The 24455-nt window shown below is 41.2% G+C and overlaps 1 protein-coding gene across 2 annotated transcripts; it reads right to left on the bottom strand.

The window, feature by feature from the left end:
- Positions 1 to 719: 719 nt before the first annotated feature.
- On the bottom strand, positions 720 to 23450 carry LOC148415411 (glutamate receptor ionotropic, kainate 1). Of its 2 annotated transcripts, XM_088426769.1 has the most exons (16): positions 23123 to 23450; positions 14605 to 14772; positions 13549 to 13806; positions 12199 to 12380; positions 11877 to 11930; positions 10612 to 10785; positions 8781 to 8924; positions 7067 to 7174; positions 5939 to 5980; positions 5613 to 5726; positions 5152 to 5355; positions 4046 to 4269; positions 2781 to 2899; positions 2502 to 2719; positions 2154 to 2379; positions 720 to 1400 (listed from the first exon to the last, which is right to left on the bottom strand). In XM_088426769.1, the coding sequence occupies exons 1-16, from the start codon at positions 23208 to 23210 to the stop codon at positions 1111 to 1113; spliced, it is 2613 nt and encodes an 870-aa protein (XP_088282895.1). In that variant the 5' UTR covers positions 23211 to 23450; the 3' UTR covers positions 720 to 1110. The 2 variants fall into 2 exon arrangements, with proteins under 2 accessions (XP_088282895.1, XP_088282896.1); XM_088426770.1 differs by lacking the exon at positions 5939 to 5980.
- Between the last annotated feature and the right edge of the window lie 1005 nt (positions 23451 to 24455).

The following is a 24455-nucleotide window of genomic DNA, read 5'->3' as shown; positions in this document are numbered from 1 at the left end:
CTAGCAAAAACGTGGAAAGATTAGCCAACAGTCGAACAGACGTGCAGCATATGTCCCCGAACAAAGTGCTATTGGGTAGAGGCTATTTATCTGAAAATAATTTGAGCTGGCCAAGTCAAACTAACCGTCTTAAGTTCGGATATGGTCCTAAAAGTATCTAGCTCGCAAAGCTAGCAAAAATACAAAGAGATTAGCCAATGGTTAAACACATGTGGAGCATCGGTGCCCAAACATGGTTTATTTCGTACAAATTTGCGTCAAAACGGTCATTCAAGTTTCGATAGGGTCATAAAAGTATCCAGCTAGCAAAGCTAGCAAAAATTCTAAGAAATTAGCCAACAGTGGAACACACGTGAAGCAGCCAACGGGTTATTTCGTCCAAAGTTGAACAGACGATTGTCTGAAATTAATTTTCGGCCGATTGTCTCAGAAATAAACAGTTAATATTTTGTCTATGATTAATTTGATATATAAATGACTTTTAATGAACATTTCCACTTGCTGCTGGTTAATGACCAATCACGGCTTACCTGTGGTCACGTGACCTTGACGAGCCGAGCTGCGATTGAATATTGTGAATGTTCAAATGTTACTCAAAACTACACAAAAGAATGTTGAGTCGTTTCATTCCTTACCATTTTTTATATGCTGCCCCCTGGTGTTTTGGAGTGTCAAATTGAGCTCAACGTCTCAGCAGCAGTTAATAAAAACGAGTCACCTTGTGTACATCAAGGAACCTTTACTTTTGCAAAAATAAAAAGACAAAGCTTGAGCATGATAGCCGAGTAATATAATAAATGTAATACCGTACCGGAAATTTGATATGAAACGTCAGCACGAGTAAGCGCACCAAAACCAAACAAACAGCATTCAAAGGGTTAGAAGGATGTCATGTTTTCACATCTTTTTTTTTCCATTTGGAAACAATTCTGATGCAACCTCACATGCTCAAGAGAAAGAAAAACAAAACAAAACACCAACTTGATAAATACAACAAATTTGAAAACAATATTCACTGCTAACAAAACAACGTTTTGAGAAATAGGTGTTTTAAATACGCATTTTCTGTCCGAACGTCAAAGTCCTTTGGGTGGGGGGTTGGGGGGGGCGTCAGTATTTGTTGTGCCACTCGCACTGGCCCACGCTCACCTCCTCGATGTCCAAGTTTTTCCTGGATTTGTAAATAAACTCCCCGATGGCCACGAAGACGGAGAGGACCAGGCCGGCCGCCAGCACGATGAAGATGCCGCCGATGTTCTCCACGCCCAGCGCGCTGGCCTCTTTGCTGTCCTCCTCGGGGCAGCCGTTGCCCCGCCACCACTTCTCCTTCATCATGTGCAGCTTGCCTTCTTCTTGAAGCTGCAGGATGGCGATGGTCACTTTGTCTCTGTACGGGGAGCCTGCCGAGGACAAATGGAAACTTTGCTTGACCCGTGTCTTCGCTTGTTCCGTCGGTTCGTCACTTTGATTGCGGCAGGTTGATCCGGTTGGCTTGTGTATGAAACGTAGCATATAAATAAAATTGTCAAAATTTTCGAAATTTTGTGGAAATTTTTTCGAAATTTTGTGGAAATTTTTTCGAAATTTTGTGGAAAATTTTTCGATTCAAGAAAATCTTTGGCTGCTTACGACCAAAACGGTCAAACTATGTTGTCTAAATTTACTGTCGTTCTTTACAGAAGAAGATTTAGGGCTTTGACCCCAAAAATGGTTCCCGGGATTCTGACTTTATTCTCAGATTTGTGATTTTATCGTCAGAATTCTGACTGACTTGAAAGTGAGTTCTTTATTCACACTGACTGATGTCGGTATTCTGAGAACAAAATTCCAGATTTAAAGTTACAATTATTCTGAGAATTCTGACTACGACGTGAAAATTCTGGCTTTAAAGTTTAAAATTTCACTTTGAGAACAGTCAAAACTCTGACTTTAAAGTCCGAATTCTGAGAATGAAGTCAGAAGTCTCAGAAAAACGTCAAAATATTAATAACACTAACTAATGCACTTGCATACGTTCTCGCATACGTGGTTCAAAAATGTTCCAAAATCCAACCATACTACCCCATTTTGCCCACATATCTATTTTTTATTTGTATTTTTTGCTAGTTCACCAAGCCCTCAAAGTAGCCAAAACTAAATGGCGAGTCGGGTACCTATGGGCGTTCCCACGCCGTAGCCCTTGGAATCGATCAGTCCTCCGATCTGCGTGAGGTTGCAGTTGCGCTGGCTGATGTACTCGATGCTGGTGGACTCCATCAGGAGGGCGTAGTCGGTGGTGAGGACCCTCTGGATACCCTCGCGGTTATTCTTCACCAAGGCCGTGTTCTTGCGGCTGCTCATGAAGGCCCACATCTTCTCGTAGGTGGAGATCTTGGATTTCTGTCGGCGTGCCGGGGAAACGTTTAGGAAATACCTCAACTTGCGCCGTTATTTTTCCAACGTAACTCCTGCGATAAAGCGAGGGACGCCGCGCAGTAAAGCGCACGTAATATCACGCCAACCTTGAAAAAGGTCATGGTGGAGCCGTCCCTGACGGCGCCGTACTCGATTTTGGTCTGCTTGGCCAAGTCGTCGGCGGAGTCGATGGGCGAGTCCATTCTCTCCACCGTGAGAAAGGCGGCCAAGTTGGCAGTGTAGGACGATATAATGATGAGTGTGAAGAACCACCAGATTCCGCCCACGATCCTCGTGGAGAGCGCCTTGGGCATCAGTTCGGAACCTGAAAGACCGGCGCGCGTCACGCAAACGACGTACCGCCGTTATCGGATGGCCGCGCCGACCTTGCTGCATGAGCGCTCCGACGCCGAACCACACGCTGTTTATGAGGGTGAAGTTGTTTTCCACCACGTCCGAGTCGGGGTTGCAGGGGTGAGGGTTGTACCACTCGTACGGCGTGAACCTGAAGAGACGAATGGGCACATTTTTTTTAAATTCCTTGCGCACGTTTTTGAAACTAGATTTTCCCATTTTCTCTATCTATCTAGATTTTTATTGATACAGTTATTGACAGAGATTTCAATAGATATCTATAGAGATTTGTGGTTATCGACAGAGAGATTTTGATATCTCCAGATATCTATAGATATTTATCGACGTAATCTATCGATAGATATTTTTGATAGCTATTTATAGTTATCGACAGAGATTTCAGTAGAACTCTGCATATATCCACCAATAGCTATAGATAGATACAGTAGATATTTATAGTTATCAATAGAGATTGATAGATATACATTTGGAATTTGGACATTCAAATGTCTACAGATATCTATAGGTAGATATACAGTATTTATAGATAGATATTTATAGGTAGTCATCTATTGATAGATATTTATTGATAGTTGTAGATATTTGACAGCTATCCATAAATATTTATTGATATTTATAGTTATCAACAGAGATTTCGATAGATATTTGAATATGTCTACATTTAGATGCATTTGTAAATATTGATAGCTATTTATCGTTTTCTATCAAAAGATATTCATTGATATTTATAGTTAACTGACATTTCAATAGATCTCTACAAATATCTACAGATAGCTATAAATAAATATTAATAGTTATTGACATATTTCAATAGATCTCTACATATATATACAGACAGCTATAGATGAACTTATATTTATAGTTATCGACAGAGATTTCGCTAGGTATCTGAAGATATCTATAGATAGATATTTATGGATGAACATGTACAGATAGTCATCCACAGATATTTATAGATGCCTATCGATAGATCGACCGATAGCTAAAAATATTTATATCGAGATTTCGATAGATATCTACAGAGAGCTATAGATAGATAGCGATAAATAGATAGCTGTAGATAGATATTTATAGATAGCCATAGTCAGATGGCTATATATAGATATTTATCGATAGATATCTACAGCTAGCTAGAGATCGATAGTTGTAGTTCTCGACAGAGAGATTTCGATGCGTATCTCCAGATACGGTATCTGTAGATAGATGGATAGTTAAGCTATCCATCCATCCATCGCAGATAGCCGTTTAGGCAAAGAAACAAATAAAGCGGCGTTACCTAGCGATAACAAAAAGCACGCAGCTGACGCCGAGGCACGCCAGCAGCACATACATCCAGATGTCAGGAGACAGCGGGTTGAGGAAGGAGAAGACGCCCGGGTTGGTGCCGTTGGGTTTGTGGTAGAGGATGCTGATGCCCAGCGTCATGAAAGGCTTGGAGAAGTCGATCACCTTTTCCCTCACGTAGGTGATGGTGAGGGGGGCCACCGCCAAGTCGGCTACCTGCAGACCATCCAAAAAATGCCCGCCGTATATTTCCGACTACACCGGCGCACCGGATTAGAAAAGCCCCGTCTCATAGAAGAGCTTTATTTTCCGGATATTCCCATGTATAGGGTTATAAGGCATACCCGGGGGGCGTATAAAAATAACACAATGAGTGGTTTCGCAAGTCTGCGCACCCTTTTCTAACTGGGGATGCGGTTGCGGTCAGTAAGTGTTGTAAACCTTGATTTCTTTTATGGTAGATTGGAAATCCAAGTGTAAACTCTGATTGTTATCATGTTTGCTCATTTACAAGCTTTACTCGAATTACACCTATTAAATTAGACCTCTAATATAACCGCGGCTCTCCGCGAGACTACAGCCAAAGGAACGGAAAGGGATAACAGTACAGTTACTGTATAAGACTTAATCATTTAAGATCCAATATGTGAACTGCAGTACTATTTGTCTTAAATATGTAAAGCACGAATACTTTTCACGTTTAAAACATTCAGGTACCCATGTACACATGCATGAAAATTCCGCAGAGGGGACGCTACTTTGTGGATTTTCATTTATCGTGGGTTCCGGTCCCCTTTAACCACAAAAAAAAAAAAAAAAAACCGAGGGATTACCTTTGAAGCCCAAATATATTTCTTTTCGTGTACTAGTTTTTTTTTCTTTGTGTTGCCCACCAATGTGGCAATGGATCACAATCACAATTGCGGTTGAATTTACCTGTTTGTCTACATCGTATTTTGTGAAATCATCTGCAGTTTGAAAATGCAAAGACTTTCTTGACAAAATAAGTATTCGATTGGATATTTTTTGAAATGTTGGAGTATATTTTAAAATGAGCCTGGACGATAAATACCCGTGTAAAATAACGCAAGTACTTACGTGGTCAATGAGCTCGCGCACCATGCCGTTCCACTCGCCTTTGTCATTCTGGGCTCCGTATTTTCCGTCAGACACTAGCTTGACCTCGTAGGAGAAGCCCAGGATGTTGGAGAGCTCCTTGAGGAGGTCCAGGCAGTATCCCTCAAAACGGTCGTTTCCGTACAGCGGCTTGTCGGACTTCTTGTACATCACGTAGGGATTTTCCTAGAAAAAACGGTAGTGGTCTTCACTATTCGCTTCACTATTCCCAGAGGAACCTTTTCTCTATATCTTTGATTCCCTGAGTAATAGGAAAGTAGTAACTCTGTTTATTTTCTAGGTTAGGGTGAGTTTGACATGATTTGAACCCGTTTAATGCCAAAGACGTATTTTTTAAATCTATTTTCAGAATCCAAACATTCAATCCCAGATTTACTCGGGGTGTCCAATTCGGATATATTATTTTCCCGTATGGAACGTACCAGAATAGTGGTGACGATGAGAGTCCTGTTTGCCATGGAGTCGGTGACGTTTGTGCTGGAGTCTTTATTGTTTTCAGTTAAATTAAGGCCAGTCTGAGAGTTCCATACGCCAATCTGTAAAAGACACAAAGTAACAATCACAAGCTGACCCGGGCTAAAACGTTTTAGCTTGAGCCACCAGTGACACCAAAGGGAAAAAAATCACAACAGACGCCAAAACGTTTGCGGGGAAAGGAGAAAAATCACCAGATTGGGACCACAAGATTCGATTAGCAAACAGCGTCACTGTTGCTTTAGACCGCTTCGGGGCCAGCTAAAGTACAGACCTTTTTCCACACTTTATTCAGGCGGTTGTTGCCTGCGATTATCTTGCGGAAAACAATAAAGAAAAAGCACGTTTAAATGGATGCCAGAAGACGTTTGAAAGACAATGCAGCAAAATCAAACGGGAAGCAAAGAATGACTTGGGTTACAATGTCAACACAAAAACAATCAGACGCATCGTCAGTCATTTCAAGGAGTTATTATGAAGAAAGTAGATTTGGTTTTGTGACAATACAAATACCAAACGCAGCAAAACGAAAATAGGCTGTCATCTTTGATCTGGCGAAAATATGTTTACTAGTTAGCAGTGGAACATGGATTTATTTCAACACAGGTTTAGTACCGAAAAGCAGGTAAAACTAGCTTAAAATGATCTAAAACATATCTAAAAAGAATTTAAAAATAAAACTCTACATGATGCAAATGTAAAAAGATGTTTAGTAATCATGCTTAGAAAACAGAATTTTTCTTTAAAATCTGGTCCAAATATCAGTTACCGATCTCCTTGACTACCGTATTTTCCTCACTATAAGGCGCACCTTCAACAGATGGCCCATCTTAAAACTGTTTTCGTATATAGGGCGCACCGCATTGTAAGGCACATAGAATAGAAGCCACCATAATGGCTGTGGTTGCGTTATGCATCCACTAGATGGAGCTACGCTAAAGGGTATATCAACAAAAACTATCAGGTTTTCCTGCCTTGCCCCCATATAAATTGCTTGAAAATTGGAGCATATATAGCATAGCAAAATTTCACGTAGGGTGTGATAAAAAAATTTGTAAACAATACATTTATCACTGAAATGCAGAGGTAAAATTTAAGAATTTTCATGGCGGTGAAGTTATTTTTAGGTGCACCTTACAGTGTGGAAAATACGGTACTTATTATTGAAAAACAATATCTTTATATCTAGGATTAAAATGATGGAGACTATTTTTTTTCCTTCATAAAAATACCTTTTGCCATCAAAATAAATGAGTTCCGGACACACAACTGTCAACTGTGAACTTTGTTAAGTTTTCTCCCGCAAATCATAATACGTATCGGTCCAAAATGAAAAATTTCAGCTTTTCCCCCTGCTTAAGAGTCAATCGAGGCAAAGGAAAAAGCGGGTGAGCCGGTTCACCTTTTCCAAACCGTCCTCCTTTAGGCTGATCACGTCCAAATCAAAATCTTTGCGCAGGCCGTCCGTCTTGTTAATGACGATTTGTCCCGTTAAGCCGTTCCACTGCGCCTGCAACAAGAAGCGGGGCAACCAATCGCTCTCAATTATTTGGCTTCGAAACGCTCATATTAGCAAAAATGCTACGTCCCGCTTACCGCCGAAGTTGGCGGAAACAAGAATGAATTATTGATGAGCGGCTCTGCATTAGGGCCGCTTCCGGAGACGACGGCCAGTTGCGTCCTAATGGCCGCGTCTGCGTCGGCTGGACATTTCCAGTGTGTGTGTGTGTGCGTGTGTGTGACTAGTAGATGATGAAAATGGAGCAGACAGGCGAGGCCTCCGTCTGTGGGTGGCCAACGGGACTCACGAATGCACTCGCCGCTAATCAAGTGAGCGCACTTTTAAAAAACAGTCAGCTTCAATGAAGCTTTTAGCCAAAACGCGCACAAATCAGCATGTTGACTCGTAATTTTGCGCACGCATCCTTATATCCGTTTGTCCTTGTTTTCACCAATGGTTATGTTCGAATAATTGTTTACGGGTTATCCCGTAGTTGTTTTCTGCATTAAGTATGTTGGTAGATTAGTATGGATGAGTGTTTCCTGTTACTGATGTTTGTAAAGAAGGGGAATTGACGGTAAAAATAGAGACAGGCGCCGTGACCCGAGCAAAGGGCGAAAACTGAACGGGGTCGCCCTTGATGTTCCCGAGGAAGAAGATAGCAGCATGGACTCGTAAACTGCATTTCCCCACTATCATAAACTGATTGTTTACATTGTTGCCAGGTCACTCCCCCGACCCTTTAGGGCGGCAATGGCTTTTGGACCTAGGGCCAAAAGTGGAAAGGATCTGTAACCAGGCTGGAAGGAGATCTGAGAATGTCAGCTTCCTATCAGCGCTCCTCACGAGAAAAAAAGCCTAGTTGTCTTCCTTCCTGTTTGTTGTTTATTAAATATTCTAGGTTGCCTGAACCTAACAGTTTACAATTTGGAAAGTGAAAGAAGTTTTTTTTTTTTCTTTTTCCCAGTCTGTCCATGACCACCTGGCTGAGCAGGGAAAACGGGGGAAAAAAAAACAACAACAACACTGTATTCCTCAAAACGGAGGCTGCTCACTCTGGGAACTATTTATCGAGTTGGTTGAGTGTTGTCGTGACGATGCTTCCGGGAAGAACTTAAAAAATGAAAGCGCAGTATTTTAACCATTTGATGGCACCTTCCCGATTGTACAAGTGGACGTGGCTTCCAAATCTAGAAGCCTGGAAAATTGTTTCATCTTCACGCACTAATTTGCCAATTTTTGGGTCATTTTCTTTCATATCATTCTGGCAGTATTTTAGCCAATCTCGTTAGTGTGATAACCAAGTTGTGCCGTGTTGATCTTTGACAAGTTGTCACCATCTGGGTGAAATTTCAGCTCCCTAGTGTCCTCTTTCAATGCTTCCCGTTTGGTGTAAAATTCCTTTGACGTAAAGGTCAAACGACAAGGGTCAATCCACCTTAAAGATGAGGAACCTGCGAAAGAACTCATTCACGACGTCAGGAGTCTAGAAATTCAGTATCTGGTATTTATTTCTACATTTTTTTAAATGATGCAAAAGGCACTTTATGGCAGAGAGGAAATCGAAATGAAGGCAGGGGCGGGCGCTTGACAAAAACAAGGCAAAGCTCCTCACGTCTTTGAGCATGTTCATGAAGCGCGCCCCGAAGCGCCAGGGTTTGTGTCGGTGGCACTGCAGCGAGCTGACGGTGATCTGGGCGGCGCGCTGCGAGGCCGCCGCCACCATGTACACCGCGTCGTACATCAGAGATGCTTCCGTCTGAAAAACATGTCAAACGCGCATCCAAAATCCTTTTGAAAAGACTTGAATTTCACCTTGCAGCAATGCGAGAGGATGGAAAAAAAGATTGGCAAAATTCTCACTTCACTCTCTGAATTCTGACTGTTCTGACACTGAGTCAGACTTCTGATACTTTAGTAAGAATCCCCAAGCTAGAATTCTCCCTTTGAATTGAGAATTCTGCAAATAAACTCAGAAATCTCTCTTTAAAGTGAGAATTCAGAGATTTCAATCAGAATCCCGTCCTTAAATTGAGAATTCTGACTTTAAACCGATGATTTATAGAACTAAATCAGAATTCTCTTTAAACTAAGGAATCAGAATTCTCACTCGAAAGTGCAGTCCTCATTTTAAAGTAAGAATTCTGAAAAGTCAGAATTTTCACTTTAAAGTCTAAAAATTCTCCCATTAAAGTTTCTGAATTCTCATTTGTATTCAGTATTCTGACATGAAGGAATCAGAATTCTCATTTTGTAGTGTAATTAAAGAGTAATTTTTACTTGAAAGAAACAATTCTGAAAATTAAATCAGAATTCTGATCAGTCAGGATTGTGAGAATAAGGTGAGAATTCTGACTAAGGTCGCAGAATTCTCTCTCTAAAGTCCAATTCTCATCGTAGTCAGAATTCTGACTTTTAACTGAGGATTCTGAGAGTAAAGTATGAATTTTGACTTTACAGTCTGACTGAGAATTTTTAGATTAAAGTCATAATTCTCACTTTAAAGTGAGCGTTCTGAGAATAAAGTCAGAATTCTGCCACAGGCATTTTTTAAGTCATTCTCTGGGTTGTTTCTAGTTCTGCGCAATTAGTGGTACACTGCCTTAACACTTTTTTTTTTATTATTACTTATCAACAAAATGTTGCCTCTTATAATGGTGAAATTTTTTTGACTAACCAATTTTGCAATTCAATGTCTCTTGAGATAGCAACATGGCGTGTCATAACGGGCGGCATCCCAACACTAATGAGCGCTTTCACAAGATCCAATTAGTTCTTTCCAAAATAGAACTTTCTGTGTTTGCATGTCTTCTCTCTCTTTTGGTCTCGATTTATTTAGCTGGCTTTCTTTTTCTTTTGGGGGGGGGGGGGGGGGGGGGGGGCAACCTCTTTTCACATCAGAGTACAAGTGGAGTTCACATGCTGTATTTGCATGTTTGATGAATTTTGTTTACCAACGCAAGAGCCGTAAATAGACGTAAGCTTTTAATGACCCTCATTAAGGCAGAGAAAAAAGTCCAAGTGGAGCGGCCTATTTACGACTTCCAAGTCCAAGTTCCGACCAATCGAAAAACTTCTGAATTTTGACTGTGTAGTGAGAATTCTGAGAGTTACCGGTAAATTCCAAAAATAGTCAAAATTCAGAGAATGAAGTCAGAATTCTCACTTCAAATTCAGAATCCTGAAAATAGTCAGAATTCTCACCTTTAAAGCAGGAATATTGAAAATAAATGTAGAAATCTCGGAATCTTTGGAAATCCGATTTTAAACTTAGAATTCTGAAAACTCGGACTCAAAAATCTCAAAATTCGGATTCCGAACAGATTTCCAAGCCTTTCAAAATAAAATTCCAACTTTAACGTTTTAGAATTCAGACTTAATTCAGACTTTTAATCAGAATGATGGCTTTTTTTGTTTCATGAACGCAGACGGGCGGCGGTTCTTACCGTCATCATGCCCTCCATCATGCCCGTCTCGGCCTTGGAGGGGGCCTGCAGGCGCTCCACGGACCACCTCTCCACCACCGAGGCCACCTTGGGGTTGTCGATGTTGAGCAGCCGGAAACCCGTCATGTTGACGCCGCTGTAGCGGTACGGCTCCAGGTCCAGAGCGAACAGGTCCTGCGTGGAAAAACGTCACCTCGCCGCTCGAGCCGACTTGAAGGTCAGCCTCCGTTCGAAACCGGATTAACCGCTAATTTAGCCATTAGCATCAGTCAAACCATAGTATTTCGTCCGTGACTTCATTACTTTTCATGTATGCTTTTAAAAACACACTTTTGCCGCTTGCTGGCGACTGATTATGACATCACACGTGCCGAAGGCTCGGGAGACCAATCGCAGCGCACCTGTTGGTCATGTGACATTTGCCAATTGAGCTGTCGTTAAGCCTTCAACACGTCATTTTCTGTCAGTGACAAGTGCAAACAGCTGTTTTAAAAATGATTAACTTTACCTTAAAAAATCAATAAGTCTAAACACAATAGTAGCTTTTTACCACTCAAAACTGCTATAAACGTGGACTATGTTTAAAAGCTACTAGCGTAAAAAGAAACTATCGAACATTGCACCATTTTCTATGGTGTTAACGCTAACTCTGGGGGTGGCTAATCTAGCGCTCCTCTCAGTTAAATTTGGGTGAGAGGCGAGATACAACCTAGACTTTTTTTTTTACAAATTGCTGACCCTTCTTCTAATTTTTGCTAGCTTTTCTAGCGCGGTACTTTTATGACCGTGTAAACCGAAACAATTAGTTTGACTTTTACAGCAAAGATCTTTCTCACCGCACAACTTTGTACTAAATATCCCTGTTGAACCACTGGCTAATCGCGTTGTATTTTTGCTAGTTATTTACTATTATGACCGTATCTAAATCCAAGAGGGTTAAGTTGACTTCATGTGTGTTCAACTGTTGGTTAATCTGTTTGTATTTTTGCTAGCTTTGCCAGTTAGCTTCTTTTTGAACCCCATATCTATAAATCGAAACCATCAGTTTAACTTTGCCAGTTTAACTATTTTCTCTCTGTGGGACTTGGTACCAAAGGGCCCTTCGGTTTGGGATCGAGGCTCCTTATGTGCTCATCGTCTTTGCATTTTTGCTAGTTTTTCTAGCGAGATACTTTTAAGACCATATCTAAACTGAGAATATGGCTTCACTTTACTTTCTACCGACTTTGTGGATTATTTTGAGTCACTCATTCTTGCCTGCTTACCAGCGTGGTGAAGAAAAAGTGGTAGTATTCCGTCATCATCCCCATGGACAGGATCTGCAAAGGGTCGGAAGGCTCCTCAAATCAAATACGGGCACACGCCATGCTTGCAATTCATTTTCCATGCAGATTTGCGCTTCTAAATGTGAAGTGGAAACTCTGCTGGGATTCGGCCCCCAAACAGAAGATTTCTAATTGGACTAATCTTGCAAAACCATAAAATCGTTTTGGGTTTTTTTCGCTTTACAGGACAAATTTTCAGAAATACGGTTATGCACGGAGCCGGTCAAAATGAACTTAGCAATCCGCATAATTTTAGTCTTGCCTGCTTGAGGACATCAGCCGACGTTTGGTAGGAGCAGTCGAAAATGACGTAAAACTCCTTGCCCTTCTTCATCTCCTTGAGGAGCGGGCGCGCGTCTTTGCTTCCGACGGGCAGCTGGCGGATCTTGATTTTGATGCTGTATCTGGACGGAGCTTTGATCAGCTCTTGCAAGCGAATCAGACCTTCAATAAACACACAAACCTCATTATTATTTCATGCGCCGGATGATTTGGTCCGACATCATTTAACTGCATTCATGAAAGCACGGTTTTCAAACTCGAGGTCTGGGGGCCAGATCTGGCCCACCGTGTAATTTTACATGGCCCGTCAAAGCAAATTATATGCATCAACTTTTTGTAGGGCCCAAACATGACTGGCAGCGATAAACAAATCATAAAACATTCCGCACAGTACGTACACAGGCGGTCATAAACCGAGCATAGAACATTACATAATATGTACGGTACATACGCTAGTAGTGATAAACCAATCATATAACATTTGTATCACTTACGGTACGTACGCTGGCAGTGATGAACCAATCAGAGAACATTTGTATCACGTACGATACGTACGCTGGCGGTGATAACCCGATCACAGAACATTACGTACTACGTACTTTATATAAGCTAGCATATAACATTTGTATCTCCCGTACGATACCTACGCTGGCGGTGATAAACCGATCACAGAACATTACGTATGGTACGTACGCTGGCGGTGATAACCCGATCACAGAACATTACGTACTGCGTACGGTATATAAGCCAGCGTATAACATTTGTATCTCCCGTACGATACGTACGCTGGCAGTGATGAACCAATCAGAGAACATTTGTATCACGTACGATACGTACGCTGGCGGTGATAACCCGATCACAGAACATTACGTACTACGTACGGTATATAAGCTAGCATATAACATTTGTATCTCCCGTACGATACCTACGCTGGCGGTGATAAACCGATCACAGAACATTACGTATGGTACGTACGCTGGCGGTGATAACCCGATCACAGAACATTACGTACTGCGTACGGTATATAAGCCAGCGTATAACATTTGTATCTCCCGTACGATACGTACGCTGGCGGGGATAAACGGATCACAGAACATTACGTACTACGTACGGTATATAAGCTAGCATATAACATTTGTATCTCCCGTACGATACGTACGCTGGCGGTGATAAACCAATCACAGAACATTACGTACGGTACGTACGCTGGCGGTGATAAACGAATGTTTGAGGGAGTCTTAGCGCCACCTGCTCCGCGGGTCAAAATGACCCAGACCCAACATCCACGATTTTGGAGCCAGCGCACGGCTATAACGTTTTGCCTACTGACCCGTGGCGTCCTCGTAGACCACAGTGACCGTCTTCCACTTGTAGTACTGCACGATGTCCAGCACGGCTCGACTTATGGAGGTGTACTCGGGGTACAGGTTGATGTAGAAGCTGTCTCGGTTGTCCACGGACGGATGCTTCCAGCGCGTCTGGATGTGAGGCACTTCCAGGGCGTTGCAGATGGACTGGACGGCGCTCACCGACGAGCTGTGCGACGGCCCGAACACGGCCCCCACGCCCAGCGCCAACTGGTCGCAGGCTGCCGATCGCCGGGCGAAAAAAGATGGGAAAAAGCCAAAGGCGGAATTATCATCTGTTCTTTCCGTCTTCAATTAAGTTAGGGGGTTAGGGACAATTGCGTCAAAGTGAGAATTGAGCCTTTTTAGAATTCACAGTTCAAAATAAAAAATTCTGACTTTGAATTCTTGCTCTGTTCTCAGAAGGCGGTCAAAAGTCCCAGAAGACAGAATTCTCACTTTGAAGTGAAAGTTACTCCACAAAGTGAGCATTATGACCTCAGAATTCTCGGTTCAAAGTCAGAATCCTTACTTTTAGAAAGTCAGACTTCTGAAAATGAAGTCAGAATTCTGGCTTCTGGGACTTTAGACTGCCTTCTGACTGAAGAATTCTTAGGATGAAGTCAGAATTTTGACTTTGAACAGAGAATTCACAATTCATTAAATAACATTAAAGTGAGAATTCTGACTTTATTGTGGGAATTCTCGCATTAAAGTGAAAAGTTAATCCTTAGAATCCTGGCTTTACTTTCAGAAGGCAGTCCAAAGTCTCGGACGCCGGACTTCTGAGAAATAAAGTCAAATGTGTGGGAATTCTGACTATATTTTCAGAATTCTCGCTTTAAAAGTGAAAAATACAAATAAAAGTGAGAAATTTCATCCTGAGAGTCCTCAGCTTCAAAGGGAAAAGTCTGACTTTCTTCTCAGAATTCCGGCTTTACTCAGAAGGCAGACAGAATCCTGAGTCCAAATTCTGACTTGAAGATTCAGACTTTCCAGTCCAAATTCCAAGATAAGAGTGAGAACGGTGGCGCGCGCACCTCTCCTGGAGGCCTCGAAGCTGTCGAAAAGGTTGATCCTCTGGACGTCGTAGGTCAAGGTGGTGTTTGGCATGAGGGTGCGGTTCCTGTTGATGTTGGTGACGGCAAATTTAAAGGCCAGCTCCTCCACGCTGATTGGCTCGCTCTCCAGCGTCTCGAAGATGCCGCCTGCGGCGACAAAATTCTCAGTTTCACTCCCCGTATCCCCTCTTTGCTTTGAGGGATCGCGAATATGACATAATGTTGCGCAGATGTCACCGGAGTATGAAAATGGATTTAATCCCATTGATGGAAAAGCTGGACGCGGCCTACATTCCCGCCGCTTTTTGGGAAAGGCCTCTTACGGGATCACTGCAGGTCGTCTTCTCTTGTTACTGACTTTCTTGTCTGTAGTTTGTTCAACTCTTGTAGTTCGCCTTTTCGCAAATTCAAATTCGTATTAGTCAGAATTCTCATTTTCAAGTCAGACGAGAAAAGAATGAAGCTGGAGGAATTCTAATTTTGAATTTAAAGTCGGGATCCTCACTATATTCTCGCTAGAAAATAATCAGCACTTATTCAAAGTTCTTTTCTTTTGTTAATGTGAAAAAGGATACAGGGTTACGACGACAGAATTCTCACTTGAGATTCAGAATTCCTACAGCGCTTACAGACTTCAAATGACAATTTAAGCGACAATTTAACGTGAAATTCTGACATTTGTGACTTTAACATGAGAATTCTACGGACAAAATCAGAAATTCAAAAGATTAAATCCAAATTCTCAGAAATTCAAAAGATTAAATCCAAATTCTCAGAAATTCAAAAGATGAAATCCAAATTCTCAGATTTTAAAATGAGAATTCTGAAAATTGAGACTAACATGAGAATCCTATGAATAAAACCAGAAATCTAAAATAAATAAAAGCCAAATTCTCTGACTTTAAATTGTGAATTCCAGGTGTAAATCCAGAAATTTTGAGGCAAATTTTCACTTGGTCAGATTCAACTTTATTCAGAATTTAAAGTGATAATTGTCACTTTAAATTTAGAATTCCGACTTTACAGTGAGAATTCGGATAGTTATTATAATTTGGATAAAACATTTTTATTGGTTCCAATCCCCTTGAGTAAATTTGTGCGCAAACACGTGCCCGTTTGATCTTTGAACAATTTCATTCCACTTTTTTCCTATCGGACCAACTCGACTTTCCAAAAGGTTTCGCTGACACAAAGTGCAAAAAAAAAAAAAAAGCCTTAAGTCGTTCTCCAGCAAAGCATTGAAAAAGGCCACAAAGACAAGAGGTCAATGCATTCCGCGGCCGCGTATGAAAATGCTTTTTTTTTTTTTAACGCTTCGGCCTGGATTGCGCTCCCGCCCCCGAGCAGCTGCTAGCAGGTTCCGGCTAAAATTCTCCATTCAACAAATAGCTGCATCAATGGCGTATACAGTGAGTTGCGTCTTCCAAACAGATGGTGCGTTTGGCGCACGGCTCCAAAAAGCTCCCCCCGCCGCGGCCCTTTTCTGATTTACATCTTGCTCTAATCACACAAACACAAAGTCTTGCGCACCCGCCGCATGAAATCATCTCCAAAGCGCTGGCGACGCCGCAAAGCCGACGCCTGCCTTTTTCTTTCTTTCTGTCCTTTCAAAATGGGACATGAAATGCTGCGCGTTCAAAATTATTCGCATACTATTATGGCGCGCTTGCGATGGGGTTTTAGCATATGATCATATTTAATAAGTAATATTAAGGTAGATGTATATTTCTTTATTATTCGTTTATAATAATAATAATAACATATCTATTATTACTGATTAGATTTTATTCACTTGTTATATATATATATATATATATATATATATATATATATATATATATATATATATATATATATATATATATATTAAATATGGATATTTTATTATTCCATTATTTTATTAATACATATTTTGAAATATATATATATATATATATAAACATTTTAAAATATATATTTTATTTGTATTTGTGATAAATATATATATATATATATATATATATATATATATATATATATATATATATATATATATATATATATATATATATATATATATATATATATATATATATATATATATATATATATATATATATATATATATATATATATATATATATGGGTGGTTTCGTGCTATACATGTGACAGTAATTCTCTACGATACTATACAATATATACCATATATATACATAATGGATACATATATAATGGCCTTTAATAAAACGTAAAAATATGTCTTTGGGAGTGAATGAGTTAATGAACTCATTGATATATGGCAGCATTTTGCTGCTAGGCAGCATCAAATCAAGCCCAGCCAACGAAATGAAACGGAGCCAGTAGTACGTACGGAAAGCCGCGAGGCAAATGGTGTCGGGGCCGAGGGGAAGGAGCTGAGGTTTTTTTCTGCGGCCTATCAGGAAATGAGCTTGGAGTCATTCCATCTGAGATGCGATCACGCAAGCGGCTGTGGATTAGTTAAGACACCGAGAAGCCGCGTCATAGGAAATAGCGCCATCTCCGTACCCGGCGCAGATGTTGAACCGAGGGGCGGAGCTTCAATCAGTCAGATTCTCGAGAATCCCTTTGATAACTTCATTCATTTTCACATGCAATTAATGCCTTCAAAAATAACTGATTACGCATTAAGTTGCTTCATGTTCCATTTCATTTGCTTTTAATTTGAAAAGAAAACTGTCCTGTTCCCGTGATGACATTAAAAGGCATTCAATTAGCATTCAGAAAGCCTTTTTAAATCTTTCATAAGCCAAATTTGAGAACCACAGGCCGAGATGAGCTTCATCATTCTGTTTTTAGAGCGTCGTTACTTGCAACGTTGCGTAAACAAACCCGCTTGGCTTTTGTAGCTAGCGCAACACCGCTGCAACAATTTCTCCAAAATCAAATCTTGCTCTAGGCCCAGTTGGCGCTTCCCTTCTTCAAGAGACGCAAAAATCAAAGTCGCACTTGAAGTTCATTAAGCAGCCAAACACGAAGGCTTCGGCTTTAAATGATTTACGGGCCACAAAACCAGACGCAACATGCTAGCTTAGTAGCTCATTATAGCGCAACTTCATATCTCTGTCTCGCTCCAATTTGGAGGGAGACGTTGGGAGAAGCGCAGATGATAAAACTGCACTCCATTACCGAACTGAAGAAAGCGCAATTTATCTGCGTGTCTATTTTTCATAAGGCGTATCGCGTATTCTGTTTGCAGGCGACAAATGGGTCACCGCGTACGCTTCATGAGCGAATGGCTCAACGTGCTCGCAAATTCAGCAAAATGTGCCCGCAGGATAACCCCGTCACTCCAAACCTGCTCAGTAGCGCCCCCTTAGAAAGTTTAAAAAACAGTCAATGTGGCTATTATAACAGGACATTAAAAAAAAAAAAGTCTATACCTTTTTACAGTCCAGCCACTCAATCCCAGGTACTAATTTACATATTTATTCTTCAAATATTAGTGTAAAAGAGAGTTTCGAAGTTTTTAGAATCATTGTATATAGGATATCCCGTATTTTATTCTGTAACATTGGTAGACAGCTGTAATAAATCACAGGCATGATGACCTAATCACAGGATGGAACAGTGATTGCATGGACTGATAGTATATGGACTTACACTACGTCCCCCACTATCAGATGCCAATATGTCTCCCCTAACCTTGCAAGGCAGCAAGTAAATTTGTAACTAGGCCTCACCTTAATAAATAGATGAGGGTCAGACCAGCCCGCTCTCCTCGTGAGTAAAAGGCCCTTGTCTTCCTTCCTGTTTGTTGTTTAGTAAACGTGTTAGGTTGCCTGAACCTGACAGAAAGATTTTCTGCATAAATAAATAAAGCACCTGGAATTTAATGTGTAAGACTCTTGAATGATAAGTATTTGGGATTGAATCAGATCATGTGAAAAAAAGTGCCAGAAATGAGAAAAAAAAAAGTCACTCTTAATTCGAACTAGAAATATTTTTGATAAAATGAACTGCTTGATGCTGAAAAATAAATATATTTAAAAAAAGAAAATTTATCTGGAGCATTAACACCAATAGCTTAAATGTTTTCCGGTCGAAAAAGGTATTAAGCGTTGTGCAGATTTTTTTTTTTTCCTAAATCACATGACTGTGATTTAGAAAAAAACATTGACAGCAATTTAAAAAGTTTTGAACCCCAGCAGCAGTAATGCCTTTGGGTCAATATGACCCGGAGGTGCATGCAGTGTTTTTTTTTTTTTTTTTAATTAAAAACTCACTCAAAAAGTAATAAAGGCAATACGTAATATACACTCATGTGTTTTCTTTGTTTCTGAATAGTTATAAAATCCTGGGTCAATTTGACCCGGCCTCGTGTGTAATATTCATGGGTCATTTTGGTCAAATTGCTTTTTGACGTCTATACCCGTCAATGGCAGTGAATGAGTACATTGGTGAAACTAGCGTCTGCAAGGAGAGATACCTTTTCACCTAGATACACGCGTGCAAATTCTGGAGCGTTCTCGGTTTTGTTTGGGGCTTCGTCAATCTGAGTGAGCGTCTTTTTTTGTGTGTTATGAGGTCAGACGACGCTGTGGGGCAATGCATGCTGGGAGGTCATGAAAACAAGAACGCTGCAGGGAGACTGCCTGGAGCAACGCGCTTCTGTTGCACCCTTTCAGATCAACGCTAAACAACAAGACTTTATGCCAAGTAAGATTTTTGTTATGTTTTTTTTGTTTTTTTTTTCGAATTTTGTAGCCGATAACAAGCTAAAAGATTAGGACTGCTTTTTGCAACCCATTCTATGCACTCTTTAAAAAAAAGGTAAAAAAAGAACACATTTGGTTGGTCAACAATACATTTGTGGCCCAAACAGGGTCAATTTTTAAACGACTGTTTTTAGACCTGGCACATGTTCACATCTATGGACAATTTTGAATGAGGTTGTTGTGCAAAACTAACCTACAAAGCTGTTATGGGTTATTCATTTGACCCAACTTTTGGGTAAAGTAAACAACCCCAAAAGGTTGGGTGAAATCGATTCAATTGGTCAGCGGGCCTATGCTGCTGTCCTCGCACGCGCTACGGTTTTGTTTGGCCGGTCGGCAAAAAAACTACATGCGAGCTGAGTCTTTTTAGTCTTCCTGTTTCCGAACGTATGTCAGTATGCTCATAAACTCAAAACGTACGTCAGTACGGTCATAAATGCGAAATGTATAAAAGTACGGTCATCGCCTCGAAACGTACGTCGATATGGTCATGAATTCAAAACGTACGTAGGTAGCGTCATAAACTCGAAACGTACGTCACTAAGGTCTTAAACTTTGAACCCGAGTCAACATGGTCCTAAATTTGAAACGTATTTCAGTACGATCAGGAACTTGAAATGTACGTCGCTACGGCCATAGCCTCGAAACGTACGTCAGTACGGTCATAAATGCCAAATGTACGTCAGTACGGTCATGAACTTAAAACATACGTCAGTCCGGTCATAACCACGAAACATGCGTCGGTACGGCCATAACCTCGAAACGTACCAAATTACGGTCCTAGCCTCGAAATGTACGTCAACATGGCCATGAATTCAAAACGTACGTCGGTAACGTCGTAAACTCCAAACGTACGTCGCGAAGGTCTTAAACTTTAAACGTACGTCAGTAAGGTCATAAACCCGATACGTGTTTCGGTACGGTCCTAACTTGAAAATGTGCTTCAGTACACGATAACCTCAAAACGTACCCGAATATGGTCAAAAAGCGAGCAGCCCGTGCACGCGTAGCGCTACGCGGTTCCGGTTCACGCTCGTCAAGCGTAGCGTCGCCTGTCCGAGCGATGTCGGCGGCTAGGCGGAAACGTGACCTCCTAAACCGTTTTGTGGACTTTGAGCTCTCTCATGAAGGGGAGTCTTTCAGGTTAGAGCGGGACAATGCTTCAGTGTTTGACTTTCTGGGCCGGACAAGCCAGCGGCGGCGACCCATCCGACTTGGGTCCGCGCCAGCCCGCCAATGAATGAGGCGGTGGCGAGCGGCCTTCCATCCCCGTTTGATGTGCGGCACTGAGCGCTCTTTGTCGCCGCGGTGACCCCCGAACACGCACGGAGTGGAAACGAGGATTACGTTTCGCCGGGCGGCCCGGTTATCGATATCGACGGACACGGCCCAGCTCGGCGAATAACGACGAACCGCGCCCCCCCCCCCCCCCCCCCCCCTTTCGATTTTCCGCATAAAGAAGATTAGTGTTGGTTGTTTAAGGATTTATCATTATTAGCGAATCCGGCGAGAAGAGCGAAAGCCCGTCCCGGCAGGGCGACGGCACCCGCCAAAACGGAGGGATGTTAATTGGAGCCAACGCGGCGCCATATGGGCCAGATTAGCACGGGATGAGAATGAGAAAGATTAGGCCGGACCCGGCCGTGATTGAGGCGGATTAACGACACGGAGCGCAGATTGAGACGGGAGAGAATGGGGAGGCGGCGCCGACCCGTTACCCTGACGACGTAGACAACCGGAGCGACGCCCTGCTGGCCGTTGGGGGAATTTGCGGATGACGTCATCTGCGTGGGTTCGGCTAAAGCTAACCTGATCCGTATTCGCTTATCTTGGTTTACATGTAGGATGGAGAACAAAGTGTATCGAATTGCTGTCGATGTCGGTTTAACAATTTGAAAGGTCGAGTGTCATCCCGATTCGGACTCACGTTGGATTCAAGGGATGTAAATGATTATACGTAAATGACCGCGATAGCCATTTTTGGCAACGCATTGTAGGTTTTCCACATTGTAGGTTTCTAAATCTAGACTGATTTGAATCCAGTTCTGATCCAGATTTGTAATTTGGGGTTGCAGTGTAAATGCAGCATGGAAAATGTCTGATAAACATTTTCAAATTATGTCATATCCCACCAGCTGATTGAAATAGTATTATGCTAACAATTGAATGAGGTTTAGGTTTTTAAATGAGGTTTAGGTTTTACACCAATCCAAGTTCAATCTGGATTTGATTTAAGAAAATGAAATATAGGACAGTAAAGTTAGGTGATGCATTTTAAGGTTTTTAAAGCCCTCACAGATGTCTCAATGGCCAAACAGCAAATTGATTCAAATCTAGATTTGACCTTTGATATCAAACCAGATTGAATCTGAATTTGACTAATGAAAATCGTTATATCTGAAAGAGGATAAACCGGCAGATATTCAAATTTAACCCTTGACAGGATTTTGAGTGGTGGCTCTTAATATAAACTAACTTGTATCCAGATTTGATCCAGATTTTGCGGATTTTAGAAGCAATGTAAATGCTGCATGGAAAAATTCTGATCAACTTTTCAAATTACGTCAAATCTCACCAGATAATTGTAATCGCATTGTTATAACAAGTGTACCATTGTACCAATTAAATTAGAGTTCTGAATCGTCCCAATCCAAATTCAATCTGAATTCAAGGGATAATCAATTTTATACAGGGCAGAAGAAGCCATTAGTAATAGTTGATTTTAATAAGTAGCTGATGTAATATTTGTAACAATTAGACAAGGCTTGTGTTTCATCATCATCTCATTTGAATTTGGATTCAAGAGAGGAACATTTTTCGGACAGTGAAAGCTATTTGTTGCTGATATATTTGAAGCCGTGGCAGAAGTCTGAGTACCCTTTTGAAAAAAAAAAAATGGTGATGCAACTCACAAGCAGGCTGTCTTAATTAAGCACTTTTGTCGCTGGTTGCATCACTAATTAACTTTCAAAAGACACGTCCGTAAACTGGGGTGACGTCAAAGTCCAGCCACATTTCAAAGTGTCCCCGGCCCCCGCTCTCATTATTCCGTAGCCGCCGTGCATCTATTTTCCCGCGGGCGCGCCAAAAGGCCTCGCGGTGCCTTCAAGTGCATCGCCAGTCACAGGCTACACTCTGTGCTAGATTAACATCATCGGTAAAACATTTTGCGCAAAATTCACAAATAGTCCCGAAATTTGCAGAGTAATCATTTGCGTAATCGTTAAAATTTCTATCAAAAGGCTTATAATTACATCTCAAAATGGATAAAATGCTCCAAATGTAAAGATTTTTCAGCTATATATATATATATATATATATATATATATATATATATATATATGTATATGTATGTATGTATGTATGTATGTATGTATGTATGTATGTGTGTGTGTGTGTATCATGTAATACACAATATTATTCTCATATAAACATATATGTTTTTAACAGAAAAAACAACTATATTATGTCATTTTTCAATTTAAAATATTCAGGATTTGAGGCAGTATTACGATGAATCATTATGATTTTTTATGATTATTTATATTGTTATTATCAAATATGATAACACTCGCAATAACAATAATAAAATCGTTACTAATTAGCGGTAAAAATAGTATTAATAAATGAATGAAAAGTGTTTGAAAAGGCAAAAGTACGGGAATGAATCTCCTGGAGCAAATTGTCCGGACGCAAAGTGAAAATAGCAACAAGTAAGCATCCGTTAACAAAAAACCGAAAAGTACGGATCGGGCGCTCACCGATCCTGAGCACCTGCTGCCAAGTGAGCCACAAGTGGGCCAGCAAGTAGAGCAGAGACAAGAGCCGAGCTCCCGTCCTCCCGGCCATGGTCCTCCTCCTCTCCCCGGCGGGGGCTCCGCTTCAGCATGGATCTCACTTTTGCGCCCGCCCCGCCGACGCCCGGACGCTCCTCCGATCCGCCGAGCGGCCCCCGACCCGCATCGCCGTCTCACTCGTAGTCCGGGGCCAGAAACCAAAGCCCAAAGCTCCCGATGGCGCCCCCGGATCCCTCATCCGGAACTGGCCTTGTCCATCTTCTCGGGGCGTCTTTTCTTTTTTCCCGGCTACGCTCGAATTGAAAGAGGCACAGGGAGGAGGAGGAGGAGGCTGTCGAGGCGGCGCCGACGCGCGCTGCTGTTTCCCCGAATGGATTTCAAAATAAAACCCGCGGAAGCGTTTGAATCCGGGGCCGAACTCTACCCCTGATTGATCCGAGTCAAGCCGTAGATTACCACAAAATCTTCTTACTTTGATTTGCATCGCGGGAAAAACATTGATGAACACACATCATCATAAAACCATAAATATAACTGGTAAATTCGTGTGAATGTTTTGCAAATACATTCAAATGCAATGAAATAGTTTTGAACATGTTCAAATACTTTTGAACGTTCTTGACAATATGCATACCCCATGGCATTATGGGAAAAAAATACTGAACTGACATAATTAAATTATAAATATATTTGAACATATTTGCAAATACATTCACATGTATTGAAACACTTTGGAACATATTAAAATCGATATAAACGTTTTGAAAAATATGCACGCCCCATGGTATTATGGGGCAAAAAAAATCTGAACGAACGTAATAATAAAACCATTTCTTGACTCGTTAATGCATTTGAACGTACGGTATTGGAAAATATGTTCAATTTCATTGAAATACTTTTGAACATGTTTATATATTTCGAACCAACTCGCAAATATGCATACCCCATTTTATATCATTTAAAAAGATGTATACACTTCTGAACGCACTTGTAAATGTGTGCAGACCCCATGGCATTATGGGAAAAAAGTCCAATTAAGCCACAGAAATGACTTATTAATAATATTTAATACTTTACTACTTTAATTTTATAGTGTTGCCCAAATACTAAATGATATGCACATCTGCACCCCTTTGCATTATGGGGATTCTTTTTTTTAAGTTTTTAGCATTCAGCCTACAAGTGCGTTCGAACGAGTTTGCCATTCCAAACGATTTCCTCCACAACCAAAGGAGCCTTTATTTTGAAAAGGAGTCTTCCGGGTGCGCGCGCGCTTCTTCCGCCGCTCGCCGGCAGC

This window comes from Hippichthys cyanospilos, chromosome 11, assembly GCF_059441005.1.
Source record: "Hippichthys cyanospilos isolate Australia breed blue-spotted pipefish chromosome 11, RoL_Hcya_1.0, whole genome shotgun sequence".
NCBI lineage: Eukaryota > Metazoa > Chordata > Actinopteri > Syngnathiformes > Syngnathidae > Hippichthys > Hippichthys cyanospilos.
The sequence above is the reverse complement of the archived record's forward strand: the minus strand, read 5'-3'. Positions and strand labels throughout refer to the sequence as shown.